The sequence below is a fragment of the Genypterus blacodes genome, unplaced genomic scaffold, assembly GCF_046128005.1.
Source record: "Genypterus blacodes isolate CSIRO-AG114 ecotype Tasmania unplaced genomic scaffold, CSIRO-AGI_Gbla_v1 ptg000064l_1, whole genome shotgun sequence".
NCBI lineage: Eukaryota > Metazoa > Chordata > Actinopteri > Ophidiiformes > Ophidiidae > Genypterus > Genypterus blacodes.
This window is the reverse complement of record NW_027466876.1, coordinates 3,385,620-3,399,009: the sequence shown is the minus strand read 5'-3', so window position 1 is coordinate 3,399,009 and position 13,390 is coordinate 3,385,620. Positions and strand designations below refer to the sequence as shown.

Below are 13,390 nucleotides of genomic sequence, written 5' to 3'. Positions count from 1 at the left end.
GAAAGACAGATTATGATTCCTCCGCTCCCTTCCCTGTTTTTCCTTCTATCCGAGGCTCACTATGAAGTCAAGAAAGCATTCTGGGATGTGGATTTTAATGACAGTGGCCTCAAAGAGCTGAAGTTGTTTTGTGTCTGGTAGCTGAATTATGACTTTAATATGTTACGGGACAGGGTGTTAAAGTGGGTGAAGATGTTTATGTGCAAAAGCGGCAGTGTAATTGTGCAACAGAGGACAGGAGAGGTGGAAAAGAGGCAGAGATCATATTACATATTAATCATCCACAGTCTTTGGACAAATGAAAATGTCAAGACAGACTCAGGTGGTCTTTGTTTCTTAATATTTTCCTTTTTTGTCTTTATCCCAGCCAGTGATGCGAGACCGATGCCTGGGAGACAAGCTGTCTGGACCGGTGAGCGAGTGACGAGGGAGAGAGCGAGAGAGAGAGAGAGAGAGAGAGCGATAGAGAGAGGCTGCTCTGAGACTGGGCCCCGCCCCATCCCGCCCAGAAGGACTGAGTGACTGAGCAACAGTTTCACACCTTCTCCTTCTCCTTATCCTGTGAACCCCCAACCTTCAACGCAGTCACAACAAAGTGACGTCCCACCATCTTTTCCTCACACACACGCACGCACGCGCTCGCTCGCACACGTACACACACTCACCCACGCCTGTTCCATCACAGCTGGCTTGTAATCGTTGTGACGTGTGCTCGTTGTCTCAGTGACTTTCCATCATCAAGAGTCTGCATCTTGGTTGAGTGTGTGTTATGTATGTCTGGGTATGTGTGTGTGTGTGTGAATGCATGTGTGTGTGTGTGTAAGTGAGAGTGAGATGGTGTCAGAAGGTGAAGAGATGGTGGATTATTATCTTGTATATTGTATTTATATCTTGAGTATCCTTTCACTCACCCCTGACCCTGAGTCTTTATTTTTACATTTGTTTTCCTGATTGTTATTGTATTATATTTCAGTTTGTCGCCTCTTTTAAATTCCCATATAAAGGCTGAGATATGTTGGGTATCCTTTTGAGCAACATTCAAGCAATCGATCGATTAAAGTTCATCTCGACATAGAATTTTCCACAAACAAATGTCAGATTGTATGGAGACTGTTGCTTAGGAGCGCCCGGCGTGTCTTAGCCCTAATAAACATATTCAGAGATTTTTTCAGGATTGTGTAGAGATTTTAACTCAACCATGGTACACGTGCGAATCCACCGGCAGTGTGTGAACACGCCGGTTGCAGGCAGTGACACACAGTGACAGAGTATGATCACGTCTAACAGAAACTCATCAGCTGTCACAGTGTTATACTTCTCTCTCCTCCTCACCAACATGCTCTGTGTAGACAACAACAACAACAACAACCACTGCCTGACTTACTGTGAAAGAACATTGTTATAAGTATATCTCAGAGTTTCATGTGAAGATACAATAAAACGCTATTATCCCATCGTCATGTGATCATGAGGTATTTGGTGAAGTGTTGCGTAAAGGATAACATATCCTTAACATTGGACACTGGAGGAGTCATCCATTTCCAGGTTTTTTTGATTTATTGTCCAACATATTTATTATTGTGTGTAGTAGTTTAATTACAACATGGTCACTTGACTATATTTTATCACTCTTGATGAAAGAAAGGTATCTTGACGCCCTCTGTTGCCTACAATGAGTAGTGCACCCTTTCAATGTTCTCATTTATCTTTTAAGACTCATGTAATGACTTCAGAGTTAGGTCTACCAAGTCTGAAACGGATCTTCTGACATGTACCGTTCAGTCCGATGCCGAGTCACAACATCGCACGGTACTTCGGAAAAAAAGAAACAAAGACGCATCTTACTCTGAATTTAAAAAGCCAAATTGAGTTAAGCTAAATCAGGGAGTCATGGCTTTCCCATTGCCGACAGGATGAGATATCACTTGCATCAAATCAAATTCCCTGAACTTCCAGATGACAGAAGTCTCGGCCGCCTCGTTGTTCTCATTAAACTGGAATCATCTGATCAGTGCTTATTTGATATTGCAAGATAGGAAGCTAGATTTGGTCTAATAGAATCATTTTTAATCATGGGACCCCATTTTGAACACCAAAGCCACCAAGTGAATAATAGTCACACTGATATAGTTCGAATAATCAAATCTAAGGAACTTGCACTGTTGAAATCGGCATGAGAATCCACTGAGTACTATAATAATAAGGCTGTACTATGTGGCTCACATTTCATGATGCTGTATGACCAAATGAGAGAAAGAGTGGGGAAGTAGTCTTTACTTCACTATGTCACATCCATAATAGTTGCTTTATGTAAAATAAATGACAGATATCTGTTACTGTTGCATAATATAAAGCATTTAGTTTGGGGCATCTCCCCACTTTTAGTCCCCTCTTTTGTAACACAATTAACTGTGAACCTGTGAACATTTGTACAGATTGTATACCTATGTACTTATAAAAAATCATATTGTTGTAATAATAACTAATAACCTACAGCCATTTAGCGCAATATTCATGTAGCATGGTCTTACTCCTGTCTTTTATATTTTCAAAGCTGTTAATAGTAAGGAAACAGAATCCTGTCTATATTTCATTCAATAAAGATAGAGAAAACTGGCATGTGTGATCTATTTTAATACTTCTTTGACGTCTGTATTTAACAACAAGTGCAGATGAAAAAGTCAAAACAGCCTTAACTATGAAAGACATGTCTTTATTTGTTCATTCTTCAATGAAAAAACTAGGTTGTTTACACAGAAAACTGCGTTCCTGAGGACAGAATGATCACAGTAGCCGTCAAACAAGCTTTGGGGACATTTTGTGCACTGGAGTATCGCGGTTTAGGCTCCTCGCTAATCCTCATGTCACGCTTATCATAAACAATGGTGGACAGAATAGACAAATTCCTCATTCTTTCCTGAGATACTGAAGTTTGGACACAAATACACCCCCGACTCGCTTGTAAGACTTTACATGATTGACTTCAGGCGGGACTAGGAATGTCAGTAGTACAGCATTTCCAATACCTGAACAAAACAAGCTTAAGAATCCTTCCCTCTGTGACATCACAAACCACTTCACGGTCATTATGTTCATACCTTTTTATGTGAAATGTAACAGAATTTAAATATCTGGCAAAGCTGGCTCTGTGATTGATTTACAATATAACCCTGCTGGATTCAAATTTTTTCGATATTGTTTCCCCTTCACTTCACCTGAGTAGACATTTAACAACGACAGCTACATCTAGCCAAAGAAAAAGAGGAAAGGAAGGAAGGAAGGAAAACAAGAGCTTTGTATTCTCAAATGCAGTCATGGTAGGTCAGAACGAATACATCATCATCATCATCAGAGTGAGACTGGAGCCTGATCCTCTCCAAAGCACGACAGTAGACAAAATGAAGTAGTTACACTGCTGGTCAGTAACATAAAGGCCTTTAAATCAAACTTGGTCATGACAAATATGCATATTAAACACACTAGGGATGGGCATTCCACAGATTTTTCCCAAATAAATGACAAAACAGAGTCCACCATGATTTTAACCCCTACAGGGAGGATTTCCTATATGATGCATAAATCCGTTAGCATCTCGTGGCTTCATTAACAACGCTGCGAGCGATTAGAGCGATTAGAGCGATTAGACGAAGCTGGACAGAACCAAACAATCATAAAACACAATACAGTCCAATGTTACAGCGAATAAAAGATGACTAAGCGATGACTCCCTGACCAGGAGCGATAGTTTTGGCTGATCCTGACCGCAGTCACACTTAAAATCAATTCCCGATGGTTAATCCAGCCAGTTTTGAAGCGTGTTTATCTTGCTTTTCTCTACTCGTGCATCATGTGTTTATGAACGCAGCAACCTGTAAATACTACACACACACAGACACACACACACACACAATACTTAACACGTGTGACTTCCTTTGCTTCACATTTGTTGGACATGTATGTAATGACTTGTAACAATGATCGATAATCAGTAGTATGTAGAAAAAGCCTTCATTCTCATCTTAGAAAAAAAAAAAAAAAATGCGGTTGATTACATAAAATCTTTAACATGTCCATAAACACCTCCTGGCCTGACACAGCGTCTCTATCATATATAAACTGTATGCAATGTTCAGGAACTCATTTACATAAAAATATCTCACTTTGTGCCGCCTGAGTAAAACGGCGGCTTTTAGAAACTAATTTGTAAAAAGGGGAAGAAAAATAAGATTCATACCTACGTGTGTATATTAATCTAGGTTTGTAAACGTTTCGTCGTATTAAAGCTTAAGGTTCATCATGCCCATCCCTAATACGTTAACTCTCGCTATGCCAAATCATTCCTATTTCCTTTGATAGCTACTTGCCTACTCATATACAAACACTTTAACCATAGAATCTCTGTAAATATAGCACTATATAAAATTAGAAAAGCATGTCAAACTAATATTAAAGGACTTTTAGGAGCAATTCAAGCTAATTTACATAATAGACAAGATGTACAATGGTGGACTGGAGAGCTCTCAAGATGTGTGTGTGTGTATGGGTTCAAATGAGAAGCTACGAGTGACGAGAAGGTAAACCGCACACACGCACACGCACATGCACACGCACGCGCGCGCACACACACACACACAGTTCCACTTTGCCAATACATGATCCAAAGTAACCTTTCCTGCGTGCAGACTGAGGTGTGAACGCCTCGTCAGTCATGCAGGAGTGATCAAACACTACAGTGCAAACTAAAGGATTGATGCATCGGAAGGATGTGAGTAATGGCCGTTCAACTACATGTCAGAACTCCAGACGGTCGCCCGGTGGAGGAAACAGGTACTGCATGCAGGACGCCCGCTCAGAGAGGACTGCAGATGGTTTGATGAGCCAGCAGGCGGTAAAGCAAACTGTCCTCTCGTCTATGTGCACCGAGAAAGAAAAGCCCCCCTGAAAATGTCAAGGAATGTTAAGTTTTAGCACTTTCTATCACTTCCTCACCGAGCCTCGCTGTAAGCCTCTGACATCCGGACTCGTCTCGCGGCTGCGAAACGCTCGGCTTCCTCTTCCTCTCAGAGCCGAGCGTCTGCCTGCTCGGCCCGACCACAGTCAACGGCAAACTTTAAACAGAAACCGCTGTGGTGCGGCGCAAAAGCAGCTCTGGTTGGCGTCGGCTGTAGCAGGAAGTGGAGTGTTACGCTGCACTCGGAGGAAAGTTGGGATGAGGAAGGATATGTGCTCCCAGCCTTTTGTCACGCTCAGGGGAGACAAAAGAAACTCTGACACACACTGTGACACACTGTACCAAACACGACGACAAAAACGATTCAAGCTGATTGAGAACCTCCGACATTGGCACTCGGACTAACGTGGACTTTAGCTTACATACCAACCATAACTTAGCACAATAAACAGACTTTGAAAAATGACAAACACACAGATTGTGGCCGCTATTCCACCATGATCTCCTCAGTCTTTACGGCTGCCAGCACCGGGCCCGAGTTGGACAAATCGGAACCTTCGTCTTTGGAGAACTCGTCGCGCTGGAGCAGCAGCCCCGGCGCGGCGTTCCCCTGCAGGCCGGCCAGCGCCCCCTGGGTGAAGCACAGGTGCTTGATCACCTCGTTGGGGCTGGAGAAGGTGGTCTCGCAAATGTTGCACTTGTAGGGCTTGGCCGAGCCCAGGAACAGCGTGTCCATCTGGCTGCTGTCGTCCCCCGCTGCGCACAGCTCCATGCTCTGGCGGTCCACCATGGTGTAGGCGTCGGCCCCCTGGTTCAGGCACACGTGTCGGGCCGCCTGGTTGGCGCGGCAGAAGCTCTTGCCGCACGCGCTGCACTTGAAGGGCTTGCCCGTGTGGATGTACATGTGCTCGCGCCAGTGGCTCTTCTGGATAAACTTGCGGCCGCAGGTTGAGCACTCGTACTTCCGCCGCTTCACCTCCCGGTCCAGGTCGGCGCTCTCCAGGTTGTCGATGTCCGCGATGTCCGACGGCGGCGGCGTGTCCGCCTGGGAGTTCAGCCCTCCCATCCCCCAGCCCGAGGCGGTCAGCTCCGCTCGGGGCGAGTCCGAATTGGTGCCCGACATCGGCGTTTGCTCACTGTCGCTGATTATCTCGATCGCTGCGGCGGCCCGGTGACCTAACCCGGCCATGTTGACCTTAGCCACCCCCTCCATATCTAAAGGGTGGGGTTCTGTGGCCATGACGGGGGAGAGGGCGCTGCTGGGCTCAGACAGGGACTGGTGCAGAGCCTGGGTGTGCTGCAGGAGGTGCTCCCTCAGGAGGCTCCTCTGATTGAACCGGGTCCTGCACAGGTGGCAGGAGTAATGCTTCCTGAAGGAGGAAGTCTTCTTCATGATGCTGGGCTTGACGTGGAGGATGGAAGTAACCGAGGAGCCTCCTGCCGTCAAAAAGTCTGTCCTCCCGTCCTCGTTGGCTGACTGAAGGCCGCTCGTCGTGGCCTCGCGGTCCGTGGGTGACAGAGTCAACTTAGCCGCCGGGGACTCGGCGTTCAAAGTGGCGGGGGCCGGTGTGGATGAGAGCTTCCCCTCTGAGCCTTGCTGGTCCGTGTCGAAAGGAGACGAGGCCTGGCTCTGAGCCGCCAGCCTGGCTGCCAGCGCCACCTGCTGGTCGGAGATCTGGATCCCGTAGAGGGAGGTGGAGAGGTTGAGGCTCTGCTCGGGGTGCGAGTACAGCGACTGGCTGGCCTCCTGCAGGAGCGGGTAGGCGTGCAGGAATCGGACCCCCTGCTCCAGCCGCGCCGGGTCTATCAGCTGGGGCGCCAGCTTGCCCGTGTACATCAGGTTGAGGAGGTAGCTGAAGATGTCGGGCTGGATGTCAGAAGCCTTCAGGCGCACACAGTCACTGAAAAACAATCAGGCAAAGATCATCAGCTACTGACCACAACCAAAACAGAGAAGTTGATTTGTTAACACCACACATGACTTTAACACGCTGCCTCTATGTTTAGTATCAGAGTGCAGTGTTGTGTGACGCGTGTGTTGTGTACCTGTCCTGGTGAATGAACAGCATCCTGAAGTAGTTGGAGAAGGCGGCCAGGACGGCTTTGTGGGCTTTGAAGAAGACGTCTCCTATAGCCACAGTGCAGTCGCACAGGAAGCCAAACTCCCTCTGAGCGTTAAGCTGCTGCAGCAGGATAAGACCATGGTTGGCCAACTCCATTCTTCAACCTACACAAAGGCGCGCACACACACACACACACACACACACAAACAAGTAGCAGTGAGTTTCCTGTCTGGAAGGAGACCAGAGTTTACTGTGACCACAGAGCGCCGGCGGCGGCTGGGCCGATCTAACGGCCTTGTAAAGACTCATTTCACACAACAGCCAAGAATGGTTTTGTGACAATGGAAACACTTTGTCCATCATCTAATGTGGCGCACAATGAGGGGCTGTGATGGGACGCTTAACCAGGCACAGCGTCTGGTGAGCAGCCGTAAGGAAATGAGCCACGCTGCTGCTTGTGAACAGGGTCAGAGGTCAAATATGAATCAGCTGGTTATTTAATATTTATTTGTTTATTTTTGTAAATGTTTCTATGTCTTTGGGGGAAGAACTTATAGAGATTAAGATGAAACAAACCTACTTGTTTCACGTTTCAAACCAGTTTAAACGTTAAACCATCCATGTGAATCCAACCACTGTTTGGGAATTTCAAATCCATTTCAGCAGCGCCGGTTGGGAACGTCTTCCTGTTTGCGGCAGCTCTTACAATCAATGACAACAGCTCTCAGGCTGGTTCCTGTAAAGGCTGCTGCCTTAACAGTCTTTTAAGTAGCGTTGGAGGGGAAAATAGACAGAGAGGCTCCTTTATTGACCACTTATGACAATTTCCAGAAGACAAACCTCACATAATCCCTGTGGCGCGTCTCTAGGGAGAGCTGGATGGTTAGGACAAACACGCATCCTAATAACAAACATAGGCCAATTTCAAGCACTAAGCCGGAGTCCGCCGAGGTCCGGAAAGTCATTTCCTAGTTATCTAAGCGTGGGCAAAGGCCGTCTCGAACGCTTCTAAGTAAACTCAATTGACAGACTTGTATTCCAGCTAAATCCATTACATACGCTGAGAATTTGTTACCCCACTTTCACAGACATTCCCTTTTTCTACGGACTTCACAGTAGGCCAACTACAGAGGCTTCAGACAAACGTGAAGTATGTTCACTTCGGCTCACATCTGCCCCGCCACAGCGTCTAGGAAACACACCTTAGAACGAGCCGGCCGCGATTAAAGCCCTTCAAACTCAATCTCAAGGGACGTTTGGGAGTTCTGTGCTCTCTGCTGACCAATGGGACGACTGCCGCTGACCTCAAAGGTCAGCAAAGGACTGAGAGGGCTTCAGGCCATCACATGATCAGGGTTATGGGTGTCGACACACATTCCTGAGGCAGAACTGGTTCTACCCCCCTTCCAGTGGAGAATGGAAACAGCCTGTGGGTAGAGAGAATCTCATTTCTCCAACACTTTCTCCACACTACGCCACCAAAAATACAACACGGCAGAAAGAAGATGAATACTTGAGCCGATTTCCTCCAGATTATCAGAAATCTGCGCATTTCCTTGCTCTGGTTAAACGTTGCCGATAAACACACACACACATATATGCGTATAGCTTTTTACACACACTGTATGCATTTCAACTGAGAGTTCAGAGTCCAAAGATGCTGGCAAACGGTGGTCCAGCAGCAGCCTGGTGGGTGGGTGGGTGGGTGCAGCAGCAGGGACAGTGGGCACTACAGATGGACGCCAGACTCTCTGGTGCAGTCTGAACCTGCAGCTTTCTTGTTCCCACTCACACTCCCTGCCTCGTGGCACAATCCTACTTCATACATTAGGCTACATTAAAATGAAAGTCAAGTTGTGCGCACAGCGAGTTATTTGCTGTGTTCTATTTCGCCTCAGGACACAACAGAAGCCCTTTAAAAGGAAGGTAAATAATTCATTACGATTGCAAAGTCCTTCCATATTGATCCTATTGGTATTAATCAGCCACAATCAGTCAATTTGAAATTTACACACAGGGCCAATAATCCCCAAAATACAATAATCAGCACTAACCTCTAAAAGAATAATATATATTGTGTGTGTGTGTGTCATTTGATAAAGATTGTGAATGACAATCCAATAGATCTCCTTGCTTAAGAGTATTATATGTTGTAAAAATGTTATAAATGTGGTGATTGTGATGATTGTGTGGTGTCTAGGCTGACAGATGTGGATCAGCAGCTGTGGCACCATAACATAAGGAGTCTAGATGCAGCATTCGTATATGATTTAAGACTGAAGGGTTTTTTGAAAAGCACCTGGAGGCTCCATTCTGTGAAGTTAAGATCGAAAGAGCAAATGTAGGTGCAGCATGTAGAACATTTCAATCTACATGCAAGTCTCTGTGTTTGACATGTGATGGCTTTCATTCTGTGGATGGTTATTGTTTGTAAGTGTATGAAAAATGTAGTGGTATATCATCAGATCAAGTGTGGAGAAGTTTGATATAAAAAAATACAGTGAACTAAACTTACTATATAGTTATTGCTTTTAGTCCCTCTAATGATGTTTTTCAGCCGCTTTGTATGTGGATTGCTTCAATGCTGTTTATTATGTGCGTTTGTTGTAATTCCTCGTTTTTGTGGTATTTCTATTCAGTAAACACGGGATAAAAACGAACAGAATTGTTTGCAACAATAAAGCACCGCCCCTGATGGAGACACGTGGAGAGTTACTTCCGTAGTGCGCTTTTCTGTTATTGAAAATACACTAAAAAACACCCGGTGTGGAACTCATGTGAGGGAAAACAAGCGCGTTTTAACGGACAAACTGTGCGACAAAGCGTGAAAATAAAACACACAGGCGCGCGCGCAGGAAGCAAACGCGGTGGCGGCGGAGAAACAAAACGAGCGCGCCTGAGCCGCCCGCTGCCTCGCGGCTGTCGTTTAGCTAGCGCGAAGAAACGGACGTGTGCACGCGCATGTACGCGTACAAACACACATACAGGGGGAGAGAGAGAGAGCGCGAGCGGCGCAAGGGGGATGGGGTTGGTCACGAACGCGTTCCTTTCAACTTCCCCGTGACAAATACAGTTAACCAAAAAAACCCTGCGTAACTCCCTCCATACCGCCGCGCGTAGCGACAAAACCGGAAAGAAACGAGTTAAACACAACCATGCAGCCGGTACCTGTGGGCTCCGGATGGTGGACTTTGTCGCGTCGCCGTTGTTTTGTTTGGTACCGGGGGACCGACCGTCCGTCCTCTGGGCTCCCAGCTCGTACTGCTCCTCGCGAACGCTGCATTCGTTCGTCGGCGGCGGAGAGGGGTCGTCCGTCGGTGTTTTCCGGTTAGGGGTTTTACGTTACAATCACATGACTGCGGGTGAAGGGAGAGCGAGTGAGAGAGAGAGAGAGAAAACAGCCGTTGTGAAATTCGTTGAGCAGGGGGCGTCTGAGTTAACGTGAATTCTCCCGCAAATGTGCAGAACCGTCGTGACCCGGATGAGCGTACTGGGGTTTAATGGAACAGCCGGTGAGCCGCAGCGACGTAAAGTCTCAGTGTGACGGTTAATCATTCCGTCCGCTCCGTCAACAACACGTTAAACATCAAACCGTTGTATGTGGGTTGGGTGTGTGTGTCCGTGTGTGTTTGTCCCTACCCCCACACCACACTGACATATAACGAAATAACGTTTGCTTCGTCACACATTTGCATATTCGGTTAAAGCGGCGTGTTTTGTTAACGAGTTTACAAATGATGCGTAACGTTTGTTGCAGCAGTCATTACGACGTCAAAGCCAAAGTTTTGACATAGTTGTGTTTTCACAACGTCGAGAAGAGAACATAAGGTCATTAAAAAAGCAGTTTACTATTTTTAAATGTAGTTGTATTAGTTGGCTAGCGCACATATAGTAAGTAAAGTAAATATCCCAAAAATATCATACAATATTATGAATGTGTCTAATAATCAACACAAATAAAGTTTGATAAGTCATTTAGTATTTTTCCTTTTATGTTTCAGATGAAGAGTTTTTAAGATGAGATGTAGGCAACCAGGGCAACGGCTGTTTTAATGCGTGAAAACAAACACATTTACTCTTAACTTTGTAAGAACATTTATCAACAATAAAAAAAGTAATATGGGATAGCTGCTGATTCCAGCTTCTCTCTATTTGGTCTTAAACTTAATGTATTTGTCACTTTAGACACACAAAACCAAATCCAAAATAGACTAGCAAGTCAATAATGAGATTGTTTGCTAACATACACACTATACATTTGTTTGTATTTGTATTTAAGCATAGATTAGACAATTAGTAGATAATTGGAGTTGCCTGACCACATAAGAGTAACAGAGAATTGTGTGGCACTGCTAGTTTGCAGTGTAATCTGTTTGGGGAATCAGAATATGACATTAGCGGTGTATAAGAGGGAAACAAACACGATGGAAACCAAGCCTAGTGCTCGTCTCCCTCAGAAATACACGTTTGACACACGATACAACCTGCGTTTGACCATTCATAGCTAAATTGGTCATAGGTAAACAGGGGGTTGTTTTTGTTTACACAAGATCTATGTCCACAGTTTCTGTAAGCGAATCACAAGTGCTCCAAAGCTCCCATCCTAGGGCTTTCTCTGCTGCATGGAACAAGATCTTCAAACAGGTTTTTTTCCATGTGGGCTGGATGTCAAAATGTCTTCCATTGAACAAAGACCTAAGTATGTTCATTATGCAAGCTTAACATAAGGTTGCGTAATTGTCGTGTTGTTTGTATTTTGATTTCTGGCTGTTTTCTGATCTCAGCAGGTAAAGCTAACGAACAGATGCCTTTAGTTGTCTTTGGCAAAGCAGCAAATACATGTAGCGAGAGAAGGAACAGAGGGCTTGGTAATGCGTCGCACGAACCGCACATGGCCCGTCCGGAGGCACAGGAAGTGTAGGAGGATCCTCTCACAGGCTCAGAGCGATTGTTAAGGGTTGCATTTCAGCACAGAGAGGCATGTATGAGGCTGTAGAGGACATCTTTGATGACAATTGTAGCAGTAGTTCTAGGGTAAATACACTTGCTATAAAAGGAGAAGGGAGTCATGGAGAAGGGTAGAAATGTCTATAAAGCAATAGTCTCAAACTAGCAGCCTCAGATCTGCTTTGTTCACAGTGATACTGAAAGTAATTAGCTGATAAAGACATGTGGGGGGGAAATAATGTCTCACAACAAACAGAGAAACAACACTTGAGAAGTTAGATATGATAGCAGAACAAAAGCACATCTGTTATGCTGATAGGCCGGCCACAGGGGTCTATTGAAAGAAGCACCTTTAGATAGACTATTCACTCACATTCACATTTGAAATCAATACATTTGATCGATAGACTCTTTTACCATAATGCTCAACCATTAGGTCAAATTACTGCTCTCTCTCTCTCTCTCTCTCTCTCTCTCTCTCTCTTTCTCTCTCTCTCTCCCTCTCTCTCCCTCTCTCTCTCTCAGCTCATTCAAACAGATCCAGACCGGACTTTCACATGACCGCTCTGTCACTGATTTCCACTAAATAGATTTTTCCTGCAATAAACAACATTCACTTTTAAATGTAATGGCACAGCCTATATCAACTGGCTTCAAACGTAGAGTGAGATGTGCATCTGATTTGATTAATCCTGACGTCATTACACAATTTTAAGTGACCTTACAAACAGCATAGGTCACATATTGAGTCATTTCAATGAAATACTGTTGGGTTATTCTGTGTGGTGAGCAGGAACACCTGTTTAAACAGGGCCTTTAACGTTAAAACTCCGGCCGCCCCCCTTCTTTCATGGCCTGTTTGGAAACCGGAGTGGTGACTCACTCCGCTCTCGGTTTAGAAAAACAGATCCGGCCAGGCCGGGGCCGAGTGGGGGAGGGGAAGGTGGATGAATACCGGAGATGGACGCAGCTGGACACCCACTCCCAAGGACACTGCGGGACCCCACATCCTGACTGCCTGGTTCCCATAGTGATGGGAACTGATCTGAGACAGACACAGAGAGCGGGAGAGACCGAGAGAAACAGGATTAAAGGAATCTTTCCGCCTTCATATTTGGGAAGGCGCAGCATTCATTCGGCGACGTGGTTAAAAAAGAGTAAACCAGAGTTTAGATAGACTATCCAGTTCCTAAAGCCCCACAGAGACCATGAAGATGATGTCGTGCCTGGCCTGTGATATGGTTTTGGACAATGCGGTGACTCAATACAGTCACAGAGAGGGAGGAGGGCTGTTCCTACAGTAGACCACTGAAAGATAGAGTATATGCCTGTGTTGGGTTTAATTATTTCTGTTAATTCAGTGGTTGATGGTAAACAGGACAGAAAAGATTAAGTATTTTCAATGAGGTTAGATTGAAATGCAAAAGCA

The 13,390-nt window shown here is 45.4% G+C and overlaps 2 protein-coding genes across 5 annotated transcripts in view; one reads left to right on the top strand and one right to left on the bottom strand.

The window, feature by feature from the left end:
* akap12b (A kinase (PRKA) anchor protein 12b) overlaps positions 1–1,809 on the top strand; it is a 35,436-nt gene extending 33,627 nt beyond the window's left edge. For 2 of the 3 annotated variants that reach the window (XM_076155142.1, XM_076155144.1), the window contains one exon: positions 368–1,809. The gene's annotated coding sequence lies outside the window, so the exon portion shown is untranslated. The remainder of the gene's footprint in view (positions 1–367) is intronic. The other variant, XM_076155143.1, reaches the window with a different exon arrangement.
* Positions 1,810–2,692: 883 nt separating this feature from the next.
* On the bottom strand, positions 2,693–10,624 carry zbtb2b (zinc finger and BTB domain containing 2b). 2 transcript variants are annotated; one of them, XM_076155146.1, is made up of 4 exons: positions 10,506–10,622; positions 10,183–10,370; positions 6,998–7,178; positions 2,693–6,852 (listed from the first exon to the last, which is right to left on the bottom strand). In XM_076155146.1, the coding sequence occupies exons 3-4, from the start codon at positions 7,168–7,170 to the stop codon at positions 5,439–5,441; spliced, it is 1,587 nt and encodes a 528-aa protein (XP_076011261.1). In that variant the 5' UTR covers positions 7,171–7,178; positions 10,183–10,370; positions 10,506–10,622; the 3' UTR covers positions 2,693–5,438. The 2 variants fall into 2 exon arrangements, with proteins under 2 accessions (XP_076011261.1, XP_076011260.1); XM_076155145.1 differs by having other exon boundaries at positions 10,183–10,624.
* Positions 10,625–13,390: the final 2,766 nt, after the last annotated feature.